Genomic DNA, 22,122 nt, shown 5'->3' with positions numbered 1-22,122 from the left:
AATTCAGGGAGGGAGTCATGCAGGTCAAGACCCAAGGATTTACATAACGTGTAATTATCATTACCTATTCTAGTGTTAAAATCACCCATCATTATAAATTTGGCAGAGGGGTACTCCTGCTCCAGGTTCTCAATATACATGCTAAAACTGTTCCATTGTGCTGAAAGGTCTCCTCTGTTTAGACAAGGGCTGATAGTTTAAGCAAAAGCGCCTGGGCCAGTGAAGAGCAAAGGGGCAGAAAGGTAAGTTTCTGCTTTAATCTGGTAAGAAATTAAACAACACAGGCCTGCTCTACAGTGGTCCATTTGCTTAAGCTTAATTGCTGGCGTGGAATAGGACTTATAACCTTTAAATTGTATTTCACTCTGAGCCCAAGTTTCCTGGCATGATATAATATCAAATTGTTTGAGGAAAGTCCGAAAATCTGCGCTAGTTACCTTTTTCTTCCAACCTGCAATATTCCAGGATAAAATCTTTAGGGGTGGTTCTTGGGCACCTTTGAACAGTCAGTTAAACTCAGATATCTTATCCAGAACTCTCCCCTGGTCAAGAAATACACTGACATTTTTGGTGGAGTTTTTGAATGTCATTATTGGGAGAGGAGCCTCTGTGGGTAGATGTAATAAATCATCACAATTGGGGATGATTTGGGGCTCTATTGAGGATAGTGAGGTATAATCAGTATCGTGGGAGGATGGATAGTTTCCAATGTCACAACATGGGGATTTAACTTGTGCTTCCATATGGGGGACCAGTGAGATCAAAGTTGAGCTGGGCTCGGTTGTCAGTGTACAATTGTCATTAACTCCAATCTGAGAACCGTTCTGCAGGGCCGGGTTGCAGTTCTGGTGCAGACTTGCTTGCATTGCCAACCCCTTAAGGAGCCCTCCATCTGGCTCCTGGTTAGAAAGGACTGCAGTAAGGATAGCACCGTCTGCCTCTATGCTCTCATGCAGTGTAACATCTGCAAAACTAACACGTCGGTTCTACTCTGATCTGCACTTGAGCAACTGGGTTTTCAATAACTCTAATCTGTCTATGATCCATTGCTGTTCTCTTTCGGGGAGTTCCACAAATGCATCTTGGATACCCGCTTCCACTGGAGTCACATCTGATAGCAGATCTGATAAGTAAGGCACAGATTTATTGTTTGCAAAAAACTTGGCAAACAGCAGAGTCTTTCTGGTTGACAACGCTCATTGCTGCCCTTATGTTCTTCTTAGGGCTCATGCGTGATCTGAGCCGATGACTTTCTTCTTCATATCTCACTTCCGGGCAGAGAGGAGCCAAAACAGTGTTCATGTAAACATGGGATGGAAAAATCCTTTGGACATCAAGTGCCCTTTGTTTCTAAGAAGAATTGAGGGGATTCCCAAAGTAGAGAAGAATAGTATAATTCTCTGTGTCTGATGCACTCTCTCTGGGCAACAGTTCTAGGTCTTTTAAGTCAAATGTCTTTAACTGGTTGCCCAATAAGGCCTTTAAGTGCTTTTTTACCAGCATTTTTACTACTGGTTGCAGGTAGGAATCTGACATGAATAGAAATCGTTAATCTTCAATTGTTTGGAAGAGGGTGTGGCACAGTCCTCTTCCTCTCTCCTGCATTTACATGTTTTCTGAGCAAGCTATCATTGGAACATTGGGATATTTTTGGATCGCCCTTTTGATACTGACGAAGTTAAAGATACCATCAAACATCTTAAAAACAACAAATCACCCAGACCTGATGGGTATACAGCTGAATTCTACAAGAAATTTGCTGCAAAGCTGCTGCAACCACTGACAGAGGCCTGCAACGACATTTTGAAAACGGGGATAATGCCCAAAACTTGGAATGATGCCTCCATCATTGTTTTGCCTAAACCTAATAAAGATCTAACTAACCCTGCTTCGTTTAGGCCAATATCGCTACTAATCAGGACTATAAAATCTTTACGGCCATGATGGCTAAACGATTAAATACTCTCATTACTCATTATATCCATTCCAACCAAGCTGGTTTCAAGCCAGGGCGTGAGATTATCGACAACATCCATAAAACTCTTCACATCATGTCCTCGTGTGTAAACTCCAAAACAGAAGCCCTTCTCCTATCCCTTGAGGAGGAGAAAACATTTGACTCTCTAGAGACTTCTTACTTTATTCCCTTACGACGACATATGGCGTTTGGTGACATTTTTCTAAGAGCCATCCAAGCTATATATATTTAGAGCCATCCCTATTGACATTCCAGGCAAACTTCTAAAAAGTTGGCAATCTACTTTCAACAACTTCTTCTGGCAACACAAAACACCAAGAATATGCTTTCTCACATTAAGATGTAACAAAACTGAGCTTCCCAGATCTTTCAACCTATCATCGCTCAACATTGTTAGTCTCCTCAGTCAAACTAGCCCGATGTGAAAATGACACTGATTGGTCTAAACCTATACATTCATTGATAACACTGCTCTCTCTTCAGGATCTACTTTGGCTGAAATCATCAAATCGCCCATCCTCAATTTACTCTAATCCCTTGTTGTCTATCCTCAAGGCTTGGGATTTTTTACGCTTAAAGACTCTTCCTCCTGTATCAAGATTCTCATCAATACACCATCAATCATGGCTACACCAAAACAATTGTACTGCTCATCTAAAAACTTTGAGAACAGCTGGCTTCAATCGTATTGTAGACATCTCTTCCCGTACAGGTTTCTTACCCAAATCTGAATTGGATCTAAAACTTAGCAAGTCACTACCTTGGTTTTTCTACTTCCAATTAAATCATGCTATGTCCTCAATTAACCTCTCCAAAATTTTGAAAACACCACTAATGGTCTTTGAGAAATTATTGGACTCTTTGAATGTACGCTCAAAAGGACTCATATCGGCTATTTATGAAATTGTAGCAAACATAGACGATGGCACACCACCTCCCTCCCAACAACAATGGAACTCTGATTGCAAATTGGATCTCACGTCTGACCAGTGGGCAAACATTTACTCATCCGATATTTTCACCTCATCAACGTCTGTAACCAGAATACAATCTTTCAAAATTTTGCATCGATGGTACCTCACCCCGCAAAAGCAAGCTAGGTTTGGCAGAAGTGTGGAAGCATAGGATCTTACGCTCACTGTTGGTGAGCATGCCCAAGCATTCAGAACTTCTGGAGAGACATTCTAATACAAATTGAAACAATCACCTGCTACACCTTGCCATTCTCACCTGCTCTAATTTTTTTAAACCTTTGGGAAGACATGAACGTTCCCAAAATCAGACAAGACCTAATCATTAGCTTACTGGCTGCAGCAAAGTCTTCTATTGCCTCCTACTGGAGGTCATCTCAAACCTCTCCAAGTTCGAACTGGCTAAAACATGTATGGGATCATTTCTTTATGGAAAAAATAAATGACAAACTGTTACAAACTGAAATTTTCCCAAAAGAAACTAACTTCACTGCTAAGTGGCTCCCTTTCATTAATTTCATCTCTTCACAAGACTGTTCTCTATATGACCCTCTGCATCTAAAGATACTTTATTTCTAACTGCTATCTTTCTACTCTATACACTTCTTTTAGATCAGGGAATTATTGTAGATAAGCCTCGACACAGGTCAGTTATTATGATTTGTTGTTTAATATTTTTCTCAACATCTTATACAGTATCTATCGTTTTTACTTTATAACTACTGCTTTATTTGCTCCCTGCAATATTTATATAGTTCATATTATGTGTTATTATTTTGCTGCTTTTAGTTTATATGTGTTTTTGTTTTTATTTTAATTTATCTAGACTCAATGACTTGACACAAATAGTATAACAACTCATATTCTCCAATCCTAATAGCAATACCAGCTACTTTCAGCTAGGCAATGTCTTATATTGTGCATTATCAGTATATTATTTTTACTCCCAGTAGTTCTTTTGACTTCATGGTCAGGGGAGTGTCAGCAACCTGTTTGTTTTGTAACATCCTATGTACTTGAACAGACACTCGCCTTAACTACGTAATTGTTATAAACTGTTAAAATGTATAAAACCTATAATGTATCCATTATCAACTCAATCTTTGTCTCTATGGTCAGATAGTGAAGCAATTAAGTAAGCTTTTACCATTGTATGCACAAATCTTTCAATAAAAATCTTTATTTCATAAAAAAAAAATGTCCTTTACTTTCCCAACCAGCATTACCTCTCTCTTTTTAGGGTTTAGATTCAATTTGTTCATTCTTAGTCAAAATCACCAGGTATTTCCAAATCTAGAGCTGGCAACCCTAAAGTAATCAACAAAAGCTTGGAGAGCTTTAGCCTCTGTCCAATAACCCAGACTGAAGGCAGACTGTGAAGAGTAAGGCAGATGAATTATCAAAGAAGATGGTCTGCTACTGGTCTCAATCACTTTGCCCAGTAAAGGCAGGTTAGGGACTGAGTGATAATTGGCCACATCATTTCTCTGTAGAGATGGTTTTTAAAGTAGCGGATGCCTTTTTGACTGGCCATGGAAAGGTAGGTACCCTGAGTTAGTGGCTAATTTCTAATAGATACTAAGATGGCTTGTTGATAATAATAATAATATTTTATTTATATCCCGCCCTCCCTGCCGAAGCAGGCTTAGGGCGGCTAACAACATAATCAGTCTGTACAATGAGTTATACAACAAATTTTAAAATCAACATTCAACTTAAAACATTCCAATTTAAAATTAACATGTGGCCCTTACATGATTTGAGCAGCCAAGATGGGCAAGCATCCAGAGTACAACACATGGCCTTTACCAGTGCCAGGGTGCTGTCAACATCCATCACAGAAACTGGTCAAAATGGTCCATAAATAGATTGGGTGGTATGTCTATATAATAACTGATATTCAGGTCAAGGCATATTCACAGAATATTATCAGCAAAAAACTTGTCAAAAGTATCACAGCTAATTGTCACTTCCTAAGACGATAAAGGCTCAGCAGATTCTGAGCTACCAAGTTGTGAACTAGCTGATGCTATACTACGAAGTAGAAATATTTCTTTGCTGCCATCATTGCTGCTTCATAGGCCTTCCAATGGGCTCTATAGCAAAACCTATCAGATTCTATATGTATTTGCCATCAGCATAATTCTAGACATCTCCCTGCCCTCTTCTGATCACCCAGTTGCATGGTAAACCAGAGGGCCAGTTTGTGCCTCAGGGTCAGGGTTGCCAAGCTCTAGGTGGTAGCTGGAGATCTCCTGCTATTACGACAAAGATCAGTTCACCTGGAGAAAATGGCTGCTTTCAAAGTTGTACTCTATGGCATTATGTTCCAAGGCCTGCCCTCTTCAGGCTCCACCCCTAAAATCTCCAGGTATTTTCCAACCTAGAACTGGAAATCCTACTTGGGGTAGTAGTGGTCAATGAGGGGCATCTTTGTCAATAGGTTCAAGGAGCTTCACATTTCCCACATATAGCAAGAGGCTCATGGGCTACCTAGTGAACACTTCTGCTCTAGGACCACGGTGTTTTAGAAGTGCTTGGTTTTTCTCTGAACTTTTCCCATTCTACAAAGCACAGTGAAGATGAGCAAGACAATATATTTGAGTCTCAAAGAGAATGGAATGAGTGATTCAATGGAATGTAAGCATGACTGGTTTTCCTTATCTGGGCCTCTGACTCAATAGTACTGAGGTACAGTTGTCTGCTTGTAAATCTACCTTACCAAATATACCCTTAAACCATCCAACCACCCTTCACACAAACTTAATCCAGCCTAATGAAACTTCCTCCACATTATTGAAGGAAGCCTCCTTATATTGGAAGAAGGCATCGAACTTGAGCCAAAATGAAAGGTGAGGTATACCGTACATATTTAAATAAATGAATATAGTTCGCTCAGTGGAATGAAAGGACAGGGATAGGATCCACCTCTGTTTGTATTTAGACCTGCACGTACAAATCCCTACCTTTCTGAAATTAATTATATAACAAAGGGTGAAATTTGTATGCTTGGTTTCTTGGGAGTTAGCCCCAATAAACAAAGTAGGACTTACTTCAAAGTAAACACGCACAGAATTGAGCTGTAAGGAAGGTCCTATTTGATTATAAATTATGGAGTGTCTGTCTCCCCTTGCCTCTCCCTTTGATCCAACTCCTTCCTCTGCTGCTGTCTAGATAGCCCATGAATACACCAGCATCTTTTGTAACACAAGACAGTCCAGTCCAGTTAGTTTGTTAGTACATTTCTACCACAGTCTTAATGCTTGTTCCTATGTGTAAGAAATCTTTAACATCTAAAGCAGAATCTTCTTTCTCATTTTCATACATTTAAAATGTATGTATATTTTAATCATTGCTAAATAGAAAGTTCCCGGGTTCTGCAGTGTTCTACAGCTAGCAGGCTGCAGCCTCCAATATGTCAGATAACTCTATGCACACTGCTTTCCTCTCCTGAGCTGAACAGAAGCATTAAAGTTTAAGTTCAATAAGGGTTTTGTTTGGACACTGAATATTTGCTTATCAAGTCTTCACCTCCCCAAAACATTCAGTCAGCTAACATATAGCTCAATCCCAAATCCCATTAATTTAAACACATGTGTACAGTTCCAACAGAAATCAATGGGTTTGGAATTAGCCAACTTTATAATCCTGCTACAGTGCCCCAAGCTTGTTTACTGCCATATAATAGGCTTCATCCCTTTGACTGTAATACCCAATAAAGGAGGCTATCTCTCACATCTCTTATTAATTCTACAGAATGCTAATTAAAACAAAGTAATTACTTGCTGCAAGTACAATTTGAAGTGGGGGTTTAGTCTAAATTAGCCTTGTACATGATTTGCCAGGTCAAACACAGCTGTACCAGCCATGTGAAGTCATTACAGTCAAGGGCTTGACTAACCTCCTGTTTTTGAAATGTACCTGGAACAGCAATGGTGATGCTGGGGTATGTATGTGTCTGTATATGTGAAACACCTGACAAAGCTAAGTGCCTAAATAGTGGGCTGTGCTCACTTGCTATATCAAAAATGAAGCACTGATCTAAGATGTTAGAGAAGGAAGGGGTTTGATTTATGTTACAAACAATGTACTTAATTGCTGAAAGTTAATCAGAGAGTGCAATTATCTTATATTTATTATCCACAGGGTGGATTTGATTTAAATCAAATTGAATTAAATCACTAGTCCGGAAGACTCAATTGAATCATGGCTTTCTACGTAACTTCTCATGATGTTGTTTTGTTCAGGCAACCAGGCCTTGCAGTTCCTTGTTGCATTACTTACATTTTTCATGAATCTTGGCCTTACCCACAGGTAAGATTGCCAGCTCTGATTTTTTGGGGGGGTGGAGCCTAGTGAAGGAATGGTATACAGAGGAGAGCGGCTTCAGCAAGACATGTCATAGACTCCACCCTCCAAAGCAGCCATTTTCTCCAGGGGAAGTGATCTAGTTGTCTGAAGATCAAATGTAATACTGGGAGAGCTCCGGGTACCACTTGGAGGTTGGCAGCCCTGCCCACCTTCATTAAAATATTCCCACCCAAGTCTCTTTTATGGCCTGCTGCCATTATATGGTTTTGCATTTATTAAAACAATAGTATGATAATCTCAAATCAATGAAGCATATAGTCAGAAAGGCCCAAAGATTTCTGGAATATGCTGGTCAAACATACTTGTGGTTTTTTCCTATTAACTGAACTTCTTGATATTTTGCATTTTTAGAGAGAAGGAAGTGATTCATTTATTTACTCCATTTCTCAGCAAGATTCAAGGCAGATTACAAAATTTAAAAGCAAAACAAAATAATGCAGTCAAGCAGCACAAGACATCCAATAATTCATAAAGGCTATGATTGCAACAATTAGGACTAAGATTACGAATTTACAAGACAATAAAGACAAAAAAGTCTAAGGTAGGACATACCTTAAACTATGCAGAAAAAAAGTTTACAGAAAAGGAAGACCAGGTAGTAAAAGCACAATAATACATATACCACTTGACTAAACAATGCAATAAACTATGATCCTATTTTTAAAAGGCACTCTCTTTATGCACACAAATTTATTTCTCATTTTTATATATTATTTATTCAAAAATATTTTTGCTGTTAATGAGCAAGTGATCTCTGGAGACACAAATCCACAGTCTGAGAACTGCAAAGCCCTCTGATGGTATCTTCTACAATGAGCAATGAGTCCCATTGGGTATATATACATATAAACCTAAATAATCTGTGCAGAAGTCTCTGAAACCCCATGAGACTGAGGCCCAAATTCATGAACTATTGTAGCTAATTTACAAACCTTTTCTCAAACAATATAAGAACATAAGAGAAGCCATGTTGGATCAGGCCAACGACCCATCAAGTCCAACACTCTGTGTCACACAGTGGCAAAAAAATTTATATACACACATACACTGTGGCTAATAGCCACTGATGGACCTGTGCTCCATATTTTTATCTAAACCCTTCTTGAAGGTGGCTATACTTGTGGCCGCCACCACCTCCTTTGGCAGTGAATTCCACATGTTAATCACCCTTTGGGTGAAGAAGTACTTCCTTTTATCCGTTTTATGACCTTAACTATAAAATTAGACATATCATTGAGTTCTAATCTATTGTTTAAGACAGATAATTAAATTCTGATTTAAATTTTAAAAACCTGATTTAAAATATTAAGATGTCACTGATGTTTATATAAGTAACCAAGAAGGTTACCATACAGCTACAGTTCATCTGATCTTGCCTATGAAGATATCTGAACCATGAACAACCACAATCTGAAAAATGATTTGTGACAGTCCTAATTTATTCTAATTTATTTAATGAAGTGGGCATTACCTAATTAATGCACTGGCCCCGTGTCTTGTGTGTGTTTTAAAGCTGAGGTCAGAAATGTATTTTGTATGCTGAACAATTTTACTTTATATGGTGGGTATTTTAATCATTTCTACCACAGCAGAAGGCCTTGTGGCCAAAACACATTTGATTTTATTGGAATTTTTAAACTTTAATGTATTAAAGCTTTGTTAATTTAACACATATAACTCATTAGCATTTCCCTCTGTTACTAGGCCTTTTGTTAATCTTCTTGGTACCTGGTTTTTCTGGGTTGAACTTTTTTCTTCCCCTTTCTCTTTTCATATTGATTTTTATGAATCCTGTTCTACAGTGCATTCAATATAGCCACAGATAAGACTGTAGATCCAAGAAATACAATAGCTTATAAACAAAACCAGAAGGAAGACAGCATGGTATAGACCAGTCTTCTCAGATCTTAGAAAGTAAGCATTGTTGGTACTTGGATAGGAGACCACCATTTAAGACTCTGCAGTGGAAGGCCACTGCAAACCACCTTTGCTTCTTACTTGCCTTGAAAAACCCTTGCAGTGGTTGCTGTAAGTTGGTTATGACTTGACAGCACTTATATATGTATAAAACAAAACACAAATGCATACAATACTAAATAAAAGCAATTAAACGTATTTGAAATGACCTCTATTTTACCATATCTGCAAACATTGTATGTACCAGCATATTTTCTGGTAGCATGCCTGGACACATATCACAAATGGTAGTGTTCAAAGCACCATTCCAAGATTGCCTGTATCCATCCAAGCGGTTCTTTCTTACCCTACCACCTAAGCCCATCTTTCATATTCGTTTCTCAACTTGAATTAAAGTTCCGTAGAATTCTGTACTGCTACTTAGTTCTATGTTAAAACACAGAGTCTATCACAATGCTACCCCTATTTTGGATCATAGAGATTCTGTTTTATCCCATAATTTATTATTTCAGTGATTTTTAGCTGCTGTTGGCAACATAGGTACCATTCATAGCATGTTGTGGCGACTCATGGGAACAAACCAAGAATGATGAAGGAAATGATGACAGGCCGTGTCCAGGTCAAATAGTGGCAAAATGGCAGATTAAAATTTAATTCTGTCATCCTTGAACAGTAGTGTCTTAGAGAGCTATATGACAACATGTCAGGTCAATAGTCTGTGCTCTCAACTCTGATTAATATTGTATCCCAAAGATTCTTCCAGCTGTACAGCATGAGAATGTCTAACAACCAGTTAGAGAAGCCAACACTAAACCCAGGACCTCAAACACTCAAGTCATGTTCTATTGTTTTGTTATGAGCCCCTACCTACTAATTTTAATTATGCTGGGTGAATTTGTGGATTATAAATCTTATCTAATAGCCTTTTGGTACACACACCCAAGGACCTTTATTTTTCCTTCCTACACTTTGGCCAGCAATTCAAACCTATCTCATTACAGCTTGACTCAATAAAAACAAAAAAATCACACATAATTAAAATTGGAAGGAGATATTGGTAGGCACAAAAACAAAACACCAGCTATCTGTCAGGTTGAACATTAGTTGGAAGTTTTACTTCGTTTATTGGAACTTGCTGCACAGGGCACATAAATTTGCACCTCAGTCTTTAAAACGCCACATCACTCTGTGGGATTAGTGAGCAGAATTAAAAACAAAATGGCAATAATAAAGATGAAATAACATTATCAATGTACTAGGGGAAAAGTGCATGTTAAACACTTCGGGATAGGATGAAGCATTCTGTACATAACTGCCTCGCTGTTCTCGATGACATATAAGCATGAATGAGCAACCGCTCCTCATCGTTTTGCATTGCCTGCATTTATAGGACTGTTGTTCAATAAAGCCAGATTTCCAAGGACTTCCCTAAGTCTGCTCGGGCTCTACTCTATATTCCTTGGAGAAAAACAAAATGAAAATTACCAGCCACACTCCATAAAAAAGCCGCTGTCCCGAACGCAGAGGCTCTATGAAGGAAACTAGTTTAAAAGAAAAGGACAAGAAGCCGAGAGGCAAGGGTTATTTAGTGTCCTTAGGTTCTTTACATGCGCAAAAGAATAAATAAAATAGATCAGACGAAGCCATCACAGCAACAAGCCTGGCGACGCCAAATTTTCCCCAAGAGGCGCTCAGACACTCTTCTCTCAGAGTAGGGGAGCAGAGAGGCAAAGCTGAGCACACGTGGCTTTTGCCCTGAAACTAGCGTTACCTTGTATTGGCGGAAGCCGGCTAACTGCTGGGCAGTTACATACTGGATGTAACACATGGCGGCCGCTGGGTTGTTTGGCACCTTCTGCTCTGCGTTTCCCGCCGCTCCGCTTCTGTGGATGGCCCGCGCCTCCACTCAGGCTTCAAGTGGAGTGGGCGGGGAGCGAGCACGACAAGGAGGCGGGAGAAGTGTCGCTCGCGCCACTCACTGGCTGCCTGGATGAAATAACATTATTTATGTTATTTACGTGCAACAAAGAGGCACTTTTCAGATCAACAAAAGGAAGTACTTCACCCAAAGGATGATTAACATGTGGAATTCACTGCCACAGGAGGTGGTGGCAGCTACAAGCATAGACAGCTTCAAGAGGGGGTTAGATAAAAATATGGAGCAGAGGTCCATCAATGGCTATTAGCCACAGTGTGTGTGTGTGTGTATGTATATATATATATTTGTGTGTGTATACACACACACACACACACACTGTGGCTAATAGCCACTGGTGGACCTCTGCTCCATATATATATATATTGGCCACTGTGCGACACAGTGTTGGACTGGATGGGCCATTGGCCTGATCCAACACGGCTTCTCTTATGTTCTTAAGTTTAATTCTGGGAATAAGGTTTTGTATGCATGTACACTTCCAGCAGGACTTCATGTTTCTGACGTGTTGCCGCTAGCCTAAGTACAGGCGCTGAAAACGTTGTGAAAGCAACGTCACCCCAGAGTCGGAAACGACTGGTGCTTGCACAGGGGACTCCCTTTACCTTTTTAAAAAAAGAACCTTAAAGCAATTTTTTTGCAGATCGCATGCGCACTGTGTTCAAGGCCTTAGTACAGGCTATAACGGCCTTGACGCACGACAGCCCTCGTGAGGCGAGAGAGTGCAGCTACAAGAAAAGCGCCTATTTGTTACGTCACGCGTATTGTGTTATCTTTCCTCCAATCAAGAGCACAGCCGGTGAAACGGCGCCAAACTGGTGGAGAGGGGTTGTGGACTTAGCGCTGTAGCCGGGAGAGTTCCCCCCCCGCCCCGGGTCCTGATCGGTTTAGGTACGAGAGTTTGTGGTGTGTCTTCCACGTCACATGGCCAATGAAGGACTCGTCCTGTGAGAGGCTGCGATGCCCTGTAAGAAGGTACTACGGTCGGGAGTGACAAATTGTGGAGGTTGTTTTGGCGGCGGGCATAATCTGCAAATTGTATTCGTCAGCTCTCTTTTTATTAATCGCAGATGTTTTAAAGCTTGTTGTGGTTGCTCCAGGGTGCTCTGCGTGTATTCAAAACCACTCGGTAAATCTAGACTGAGCCATGCGATGCATTAAGTCACGGGGCAGTGTCTCACGTTTTGAATAGGAGAGTTGCCATGTGTGTGAATATATTGGGAAAACTAAGTACATTGCCTGTGAATGAAGAGTGGGCTTTGTTTCACTGAGGGTTAGCAGTAGTATATTGGCGTGCCCTTATGATTTTTAGAAAATGTTTATTTCCCACACTTTCAGCTATTTGTTTTTCAAGGAGCCTTATTGAGGCAAAAAAGTACAATAAAGTTAAACTATAAATACATTTTTAATTATTAAAAGCAGAACATCTTAAACCTTTCATGAAGATCTGGTTGGTGAAACTGTGAGTGCACTAATGGAAAATTATGAAATAGAGATCCGAATATGACTGAAATTTTATTTAGCAGTAAAAACTGGAGCTAGCAGAAATGGCAGATTTTCAGTGAAGCTTAGCTTTATTTACCAAATTTTTGTGACTGTGTGGTGTGGATTCTATACAAACATCCTAACTTACCAGTTTTGAAAGGCTAAAAAACATGGCATGTTAAGTATAAAATAGTTAAATGAAATATAATAAAACAGGAAGTATCTGGTATAATTAAGTGTAACAATTGACAGAGAATGCTGTGGAATTTCTTTCAGCTCCGCTAGTGAATAAAATGTTTGCAGTTAGCAAGTCCTAGCATTTTACTATTTCTTTGCACCCTGTGTTTTGTTTTCAACTGAAAAAGTTGAAATGGCTGATACAAAAGGGGTTTGCTGTTCACCTGTTGCAATTTTGCACAAAATGTACAAATACAAATGTTTCAAAGCAGACCAGTGAAACAAGACTTGCTTTCTTTTGTCCCCCCTGTGCAAGCACCAGTTGTTTCCGACTGAATGTACTAAAAGGAATGTCAGGATCGCCCATTGGAAACAATGGGAGAGTCTGGAAGGTCCTTTGGAAATAATGGGAGCCAGGAATGCCAATTGACTTGCATGAGCTTCATATGAACATATGAAGCTGCCTTCTACTGAATCAGACCTTTGGTCCATCAAAGTCAGTATTGTCTTCTCAGACTGACAGCGGCTCTCCAGGGTCTCAAGCTGAGGTTTTTTACACCTATTTGCCTGGACCCTTTTTGGAGATGCCAGGGATTGAACCTGGGACATTCTGCTTCCCAAGCAGATGCTCTACCCCTGAGCCACCGTCCCTCCCCTAAATTGAAATACATTACAGCACTAAAAGAGTTGCAAACCAAATGTGGAATGGAGTGTTCTTTAAACTTTCTGGGTCCAAATAGACTACTCTGGGCTTGGAATGAACATAAGAACATAAGAGAAGCCATGTTGGATCAGGCCAACGGCCCATCAAGTCCAACACTCTGTGTCACACAGTGGCAAAAAATGTTATATACACACATACACTGTGGCTAATAGCCACTGATGGACCTGTGCTCCATATTTTTATCTAAACCCCTCTTGAAGGTGGCTATACTTGTGGCCGCCACCACCTCCTGTGGCAGTGAATTCCACATGTTAATCACCCTTTGGGTGAAGAAGTACTTCCTTTTATCCGTCTTAACCTGTCTGCTCAGCAATTTCATCGAATGCCCACGAGTTCTTGTATTGTGAGAAAGGGAGAAAAGTACTTCTTTCTCTACTTTCTCCATTCCATGCATTATCTTGTAAACCTCTATCATGTCACCCCGCAGTCGACGTTTCTCCAAGCTAAAGAGTCCCAAGCGTTTCAACCTTTCTTCATAGGGAAAGTGCTCCAGCCCTTTAATCATTCTAGTTGCCCTTCTCTGCACCTTCTCTAAAGCTATAATATCCTTTTTGAGGTGCGGCGACCAGAACTGCACACAGTACTCCAAATGAGACCGCACCATCGATTTATACAGGGGCATTATGATACTGGCTGATTTGTTTTCAATTCCCTTCCTAATAATTCCCAGCATGGCATTGGCCTTTTTTATTGCAAACGCACACTGTCTTGACACTTTCAGTGAGTTATCTATCATGACCCCAAGATCTCTCTCTTGATCAGTCTCTGCCAGTTCACACCCCATCAACTTGTATTTGTAGCTGGGATTCTTAGCCCCAATGTGCATTACTTTGCACTTGGCCACATTGAACCGCATCTGCCACGTTGACGCCCACTCACCCAGCCTCAACAGATCCCTTTGGAGTTCCTCACAATCCTCTCTGGTTCTCACCACCCTGAACAATTTAGTGTCATCCGCAAACTTGGCCACTTCACTGCTCACTCCCAACTCTAAATCATTTATGAACAAGTTAAAGAGCATGGGACCCAGTACCGAGCCCTGCGGCACCCCACTGCTTACCGTCCTCCACTGCGAAGACTGCCCATTTATACTGACAGTCCCCAGAGTGGAATGACAGCCCTTACTAGGGGTTGGAGGTCTGTTCTGGGACTGGAACGACAGGCCCCAGAGTGGAATGACAATCTCTGGAAGAAGAAGAAGATGATTATGATATTGGATTTATATCTCACCCTATTCCCTGAATCTCAAGAGTCTCAGAGCAGTCACAATCTCCTTTACCTCCCCCCCCCCAACAGACATCCTGTGAGGTAGGTGGGGCTGAGAGCTCTTACAGCAGCTGCCCTTTCAAGGATAACTCCTACAAGAGCTATGGCTTACCCAAGGGCATTCCAGCAGGTGCATGTGGACGAGTGGGGAATCAAACCTGGTTCTCCCAGATAAGAGTCCGCACACTTAACTACTACACCAAACTGGCTCTGGTTTAGCAGAGATTGCTTATGCTTTTCACTATTCCATCCAGATAACAGTGTCTTTTCTGTGACTGTCTTTCGGCCATAACTGGAAACTCTGGAAGTAGCAGGAGTGCTCAGAGACTTGAATGACAGTCTCCAGATTGGAATGACAGTCCCTGTGGGTAGCTGGAGTGTTCTGGGATTAGAATGACTGCCCCCAGAGTGCAATAGTAGTTCCTGGACGTAGAAGCACTGTTAGGGGACTGGAATAACAGCCCTGAGAGTGGAGTGATGGTCCCTGCATGTAGCAGGAGTATTCTAGGATTGGAAGGACAGGCTCCAGAGTGTAATGACAGTCCACAGGGGTAGCAGGAGTGTTCTGGGATTGGAATGGCAGACCCCAGAATGGAATGACAGCCTTTGGAAGAAGCAGAAGCATTCCACTCTTAGGTCTGTCATTCCAGTCCCAGAACACTCCTGCTACCTCTAGGACTGTTATTTCACTCTGGGAATGTCATTCCAGTTCCAGAACACACCTGGACCTGTCATTCTAGTCTCAGAACACTCCTGCTACCCCCAGGGGCTGTCATTACACTCTGAAGCCTGTCCTTTCAGTCTCAGAAGATTCCTGCTACCTGCGGGGACTGTCATTCCACTCTAGGGCCTATCATTCCAGTCCCAGAACACTCTTGCTACCTCCAGGTACTGACATTCCAGTCTCTGAGCACTCCTGCTACCTCCAGGGACTGTCATTTTACTCTGGGGCCTGTCATTCCAGTTCCAGAACAGACCTCCAACCCCTAGGAGGGACTTTCATTCCACTCTGGGGCCTGTCATTCCAATCCCAGGACACTTCTACTACATTGACAAGTGTTGCCTCTGCTGTGTCTAGTTAAGATACCCAGAATGCTGACAGACATGTTTTAAAATATCTGATGTAATTATGCTAGTCTTCAAATTGTTCCATAATCCTTAAACATACAGTGGTTTAGCAGAGGTTGCTTATGCTTTTCACTATTTAATCCAGATAACACAGTGTCTTCTCTGTGACTGTGTTTCAGCCATGACTGCAAACTCTGCCTTGCTAGCTGCATAAGTTCTAAAAAGAATGGACCTACCATAGAGAATACCTATGGCCTAACTGTTGTCAAAGCAATCCATCATAAAGAAGGTGCCACTAGGAGAAGGATGTCTTAAAAGAACAACTAGCATTGAAATGTACAGGGAGGTGCAGTTTATGAGGGTTCCAGCCTTAAAGCACTTTAAAGGTGCTAATTAGCACTTTGAATTGGGCCTGGAAGTATATAGACAGCCAAATATATATCACTGTCCAGGGCTTTTTTTTGTAGCAAGAACTCCTTTGCATATTAGGCCACACCCACGATGTAGCGAATCCTCCTGGAGCTTACAGTAGGCCCTGTAATAGCCCTGTAATCTCTTGGAGGATTGGCTATATCAGGGCTGTGTCGCTTTATATGCAAAGGAGTTGCTGCTACAAAAAAAAGCCCTGTCACTGTCCAAGTGGTTGACTGGAGCCAAAAGTTTCACTGCCACATTCCACCGCAGTTGAAGTGTCTGAGAACATCTTCAAAGGTAGCACCACATTTTGCACTAATAGAAGTTTTCGTGTTGTCTTTAAGGGTAGCTCAATGTAAAGTGTTACAGCAGTCTAATTTGAGATTACAGTAGCATGCACTGGTGCAGCTTGATTGGGTGAATCTAGAAGGGGAGGCAACATATAGAACTTTGAGAAACAGGTTGATATTCTTGCTGAAATAATAGTGCTGGGGTCAAAAGTGCACCTCTTTACACAATCTATAAAACCCTTACTCAATTCTGGGTAAGCAGATCATTCTTGCCAACTAGCTTCAGCTTGTTCTATGTAAGTTGCTCTACTACAGTTTTTAGGCACCATTTTAAGAATGATGGCTTAGTTAATGAAACAAGAAGTCGGGTGTCTTCAGTACATTTATATCGAACTCCAAAAAATCTCATTCAGTGGTTTGACAAATGTATTCAAGAGAATTGCTGACGAAGCTGAATCCTACGTCACTCCACCAATTAGATTCTAAGGTGCATTTCTGATGGCAGCAGTTTGCCTGCCTGTAGAAAATTGAACAAAACCATTAGAGAGCTGTTTCGTTAATCCTAACTCCATTTTACAATTGATCAATGTTAAAATCTGCAGATGAGAACAGTGGGACAAAACTGGGGAATTCTTCTCTTGGTACACACACTGCCTGCTTGATTACCTTCCCCAAGGAAAGTTAGATACTGGATTATAATTGCTTATGTGCTCCATTACTATGGAAAGCTTTTAAAATATAACTCTCCTCTCCAGAGGTTTAGGGGGAGCTCCTGATACAGTGAGGTGTTCACAATTTTAGTAAGAGTGACTTTCACTGTTTTTCCATCATAACTTTGGCAGATGGGAATGGTGGGAATCCAGTTTGCCCATTGTGGCCTTTACAGTTTCAAGGATCCTGTTAGTATTGGTAAGAGACACAAACTGTCCATAGAACTCTGAGAAGAACTGGCTTGATCACTCTCGTGTTATAGGCTTGAATATGGACTCTATGGCATGCTCTGTCTCATTAGGTGTTAGTTGTTCACCCTGCAACATCTGTTTCTGTATGCAGTGGAAGCTAATATGAGGTACCGGTTAGAGTAGGGTTGTCAAACATATGGCCCAGGGGTCGAATCAGGCCCCCAGAGGGTTCCTATCAGGCCCACAAGCAACTGGCTCTTGTCTGCTTCCTTCTCTTTCTCGCTTCCTTCTGCATCTCAACTTGCTTTGCAAGGCTTGCTCAATCGTACAGGAGCTACAGAGCAAAACCTCAATTTTCTCCATTGGTTGAGACTCCTCTCTCTCCTGGTACCCTGGGGAGGGAGGGAAAGAGTCAGAACTTCCTTTGCCCAGTTCCCTGGATCCCATGGAAGAAATACAAAGAGAGTACCTTTTAAGACCAACAAGTGCTAATGTTTTAAGCATGTTTTAAGTTTTTTTTTAAAAAAAAATATTTAGTTGTGTTTGTCTGTGTCCTTTAATCCTTATATCTCTGCTACCTGATCTTAATAGGTACACACATGACCCGGCCTGGCAAGGTCTCATTTATGTCAGATCTGGCCCTCATAACAAATGACTTCGACACCCTTGGGTTAGAATGCTGGACTAAAATCTGGGAGACCCAAGATTGCTGGGTTAATTTGTGCCACTTTTACTCTCAGCCTAACTGATATGGGTGGGGGGCCAATAGGACAACATAGATGAGGGATAAATGGTATTGTAAGCCTTTTCAAGCCCCTGTTAGGGAGCAAAGCAGTGTACAAATCTAAATAAATAATAAATCTAAATAACAATGAAATTATAGTGGAAATGCAAAGTAGCCCGTTGGTGAGAAAAAACAACTTATTTTTCTCATTTAGCAGAAATAGATTATTTTAATGGTAAGTAAGTTTTATTATGTCTTCAAAACTCTTCGTACACAACCATTTTTACATAATTTTTGAAAGTTGATTTTTATGAGAAATTTTTAGTTACTTTATTTTTGCGGATTTATAGTCCAGCCTTTCCCAGGATGGGCTCAGGGCGGATTACAGCACAATTGAACATTGGCGGATTACAACACATTGAACATTAGCTGCCTTGAACATAATTTAAACATTTCCCTCCTCTTTTGGACAGTTTTAATGCAGTATGTGTCAAGTGTGAAAGATGCTCTTGATGTGTTCAGTTTTGATTCCAGGAGAAAAGTAATTATAGCATCCATTGCGACTGAATATTTGTCACAGTTTTAGAGAACCAGGGTTGCCTTCTTTGAAACAGCTCTAATATAAATATAATATATGCAGTTTAGTACAGACATTTATACTGGAAAATGTGTTTCTAAACATTCAATGTGGGCTGAACTGTGGTTTATGGTTCAAGTGAAACTCCTGGGCACTTGAATATTGGAGTAGGAGGTAGCAAATTTGCAGTCTGAAAAGGTGATTTTTAAGGGCAGTTGCAGATAGGCTGTGGTTATGACACTTAAGGTGCAAGGGGCTATAGCTCCTAAAGCATACATCCCAAACTGGAAGTTATATTTCAAGTTCAGAGATTAGCCCAGGGGTGGCCAAATTTGCTTAATATAAGACCCACATAGCACCATTGTTATTTATCTGATAGTTTTATTGTTTTAATGTTGTTTTTATTTACTGTCTATTTTATGCTGTTAGCCGCCTTGAGTCTGTACAGAATGGGTGGGATATAAATATAATGTAAATAAATAGAATAAACATCAGATGTTTGAGAGCTGTAAGACGTGAACATCAGATTTTGAGAGCTGCAAAGGAAGGAAGGGAAATAGATGGGGGGAGGAGGGTGGGAGAGGTGGAAAGAAAGCAACTTTAACTTTAAATGCATTCTCCAAGCTGGCAGATGGGGTGGTGGGGCCTTTGAAAGCCGCACAATATGTGTGAAACAGCCACATGTGGCTCCCAAGCCACAGTTTGGCTACTCCTGGGTTAGCCCTTTGGCTTGGGGAGTTCATCAAGTCTGGACACAGAAAGAATTTGTAGTTTTGTGTAAAGTTTCCATGGGCACCAACAAAATTTCTAGGAATCTGGGTGAATAGATTTCTGGGGAGCTTGGAATACATATGACATTGTAAGACGCTGGAATTTTGGCTACTTCTCATTAGTGTCACACCATCTCTTCAGATATGAGACTGTGCACTAAATGCCCCACATATGTATACAGAATTTATTTATAATTGTCACTTGTCACGGCCGTTGTACTGCAGATCAGTCATGTTAGATGCACTAAATGTGGGGAATGAAGTATGGGCAAACCCTAGTGATCGCACCGCTTGGGAGCAGTGACCATAACGTTATTGATTTCACCATTTGTATAAATAGAGAGTTGCCCCAAAAGACCAGCACAACCACGTTTAACTTTAAAAGGGGTAAATTCTCTGAGATGAGGAGGCATGTGAAGAGAAACTGAAAGGAAAGGTAAATACAGTCAAAACCCTTGGGGAAGCTTGGAGACTATTTAAAACTACAATCTTAGAAGCTCAGATGAAATATATACTACAAGTTAGGAAAGGCACAAACAGGTATAAGAAAAGGCCTGCATGGTTAACGAACAAAGTAATGGAAGCTGTAAAAGGTAAGAAGGACTCCTTTAAGCGGTGGAAAACCAGTCCAAGTGAGATTAAAAGGACAGGTCCTCTTGTGGATCAAAAACTGGCTAATTAATAGGAAGCAGCGAGTGAGTATAAATGGGTAGTCTTCGCACGACAGTAAGCAGTGGGGTGCCGTAGGGCTCAGTACTGGGTCCCAAGCTCTTTAACTTATTCATAAATGATTTGGAGTTGGGAGTAAGCAGTGAAGTGGCCAAGTTTGCAGATGACACTAAATTGTTCAGGGTGGTGAGAACCAGAGAGGATTGTGAGGCACTCCAAAGAGATCTGTTGAGGCTTGGTGAGTGGGTGACAACATGGCAGATGAGGTTCAATGTGGCCAAGTGCAAATTAATGTACATTGGGGCCAATAATCCCAGCTACAAATACAAGTTGATGGGGTGTAAACTGGCAGAGACTGACCAAGAGAGGTAGATAACTCACTGAAAATGTCAAGACAGTGTGCGATTGCAATAAAGAAGGCCAACGCCATGTTGGGAATTATTAGGAAGAGAACTGATAACAAATCAGCCAGTATCATAATGCCTCTGTATAAATCAATGGTGCAGTCTCATTTGGAGTACTGTGTGCAGTTCTGGTCGCCGCACCTCAAAAAGGATATTATATCATTGGAAAAAGTCCAGAAAAGGGCAATGATTAAAGGGTTGGAACATTTTCCCTATGAAGAAAGGTTAAAACGCTTGGGGCTCTTTAGCTTGGAGAAACGTCGACTGCGGGGTGATATGATAGAGGCTTACAAGATTATGCATGGGATGGAGAAAGTAGAGAAAGAAGTACTTTTCTCCATTTCTCACAGTACAAGAACTCGTGGACATTCGATGAAGTTGCTGAGCAGTCGGGTTAAAATGGATAAAAGGAAGTACTTCTTCACCCAAAGGGTGATTAACGTGGAATTCACTGCCACAGGAGGTGGTGACGACTACAAGCATAGCCAGCTTCAAGAGGGGGTTAGATAAAAATCTGGAGCAGAGGTCCATCAGTGGCTATTAGCCACAGTGTGTGTGTGTGTGTGTATAATTTTTTTGGCCACTGTGTGACACTGAGTGTTGGACTGGATGGGCCATTGGCCTGATTCAACATGGCTTCTCTTATGTTCTTAACTGCTTTTTCTTTTTTTGCAGCGCAAGTGGGCACACTGCATGGATCTTACGCCTTTTCCAGATGACAAACCTGTGGCTGAAGGAAAGCCAAGTGGTGGGACAGCAGGGACTGCTGCTTCAGTTTCGAGTGCTTGGCTTCGTTGTAGTGATGGATTTCAGGTGGATGCCTTGTTGGAGGTAAAATGGTGTTTTTATGGGGTAGTTAGAAAAAATATGCTGGTTATGAAGAATGTATAAATGGGATTTTTATTAGACCTGTATCTAAAAAGGATTTTGTTAGTTATATAATAGTCTGCTCTTCAACGAGGGTTCTCCAATTCGGTAGCCATGGGCTCCGTGGTGCCCAGCAGCATTTTCCCTGGTGCCCACTCAGCTTTTAAGAAGTTGGGTGGGGCTATTATAAGGCAGGGCTTGTTTGGCTGCCATTTTTCAAATGAAAGGGTTTTCTGCTGTTATAGCAGCTGCAGCCACTGAAAGATCAGAACTGATAAGTACCTAGGTTTTCTTTAGTCAGTTTGAGGTTCCACTCCCCCCCCCCCCACAATCCTCTTTCCTTTCCTTTTTATTCCTCCTCCATTCCCTCCCTCCAGCTTTCCTTCATTTCTTTTGTTCCCCTTCTGCAATTGTTTTGCAAAATGAGGAGGGAAGTCTCAGACTTGGCTCTGCCTGCTTGAAGCAGCCATTTGGGTCTTGGCTGTGCCTCTTGTAGCAGCCATTTTGAGGTGGTGCTCCTGAGCCCCTCTTAGAATTCTGAAAGTGGCCACAGATTAGGAACTCCTGCTTTAACTGTTTTTTAATTATTGTTAGTTTAACAGGGAATTTAGT

General features: G+C 41.1%; 2 protein-coding genes across 4 annotated transcripts in view; one reads left to right on the top strand and one right to left on the bottom strand.

Moving 5' to 3' along the window:
* Nucleotides 1-11,217, bottom strand: part of LOC132575237 (ethanolaminephosphotransferase 1-like) — a 72,698-nt gene extending 61,481 nt beyond the window's left edge. The window contains exon 1 of the mRNA XM_060243832.1: nt 11,009-11,217. Coding sequence (XP_060099815.1) covers nt 11,009-11,065 — 57 coding nt within the window. The 5' untranslated portion in view covers nt 11,066-11,217. The remainder of the gene's footprint in view (nt 1-11,008) is intronic.
* Nucleotides 11,218-11,887: 670 nt separating this feature from the next.
* The window catches only part of SPIDR (scaffold protein involved in DNA repair), a 293,362-nt gene continuing 283,127 nt past the window's right edge, over nt 11,888-22,122 (top strand). For 2 of the 3 annotated variants that reach the window (XR_009555667.1, XM_060243829.1), the window contains exons 1-2: nt 11,888-12,148; nt 21,319-21,474. Coding sequence is in view for 2 of the 3 variants with exons in the window: in XM_060243829.1 (XP_060099812.1) it covers nt 12,134-12,148; nt 21,319-21,474 (171 nt within the window). In the remaining variant the exon portion in view is untranslated. The remainder of the gene's footprint in view (nt 12,149-21,318; nt 21,475-22,122) is intronic. The other variant, XM_060243830.1, reaches the window with a different exon arrangement.

The sequence above is a fragment of the Heteronotia binoei genome, chromosome 7 (assembly GCF_032191835.1).
Source record: "Heteronotia binoei isolate CCM8104 ecotype False Entrance Well chromosome 7, APGP_CSIRO_Hbin_v1, whole genome shotgun sequence".
NCBI classification, from domain to species: domain Eukaryota; kingdom Metazoa; phylum Chordata; class Lepidosauria; order Squamata; family Gekkonidae; genus Heteronotia; species Heteronotia binoei.
Note: the sequence above shows the minus strand (reverse complement) of the source record. Positions and strands in the feature narration are given on the sequence as shown.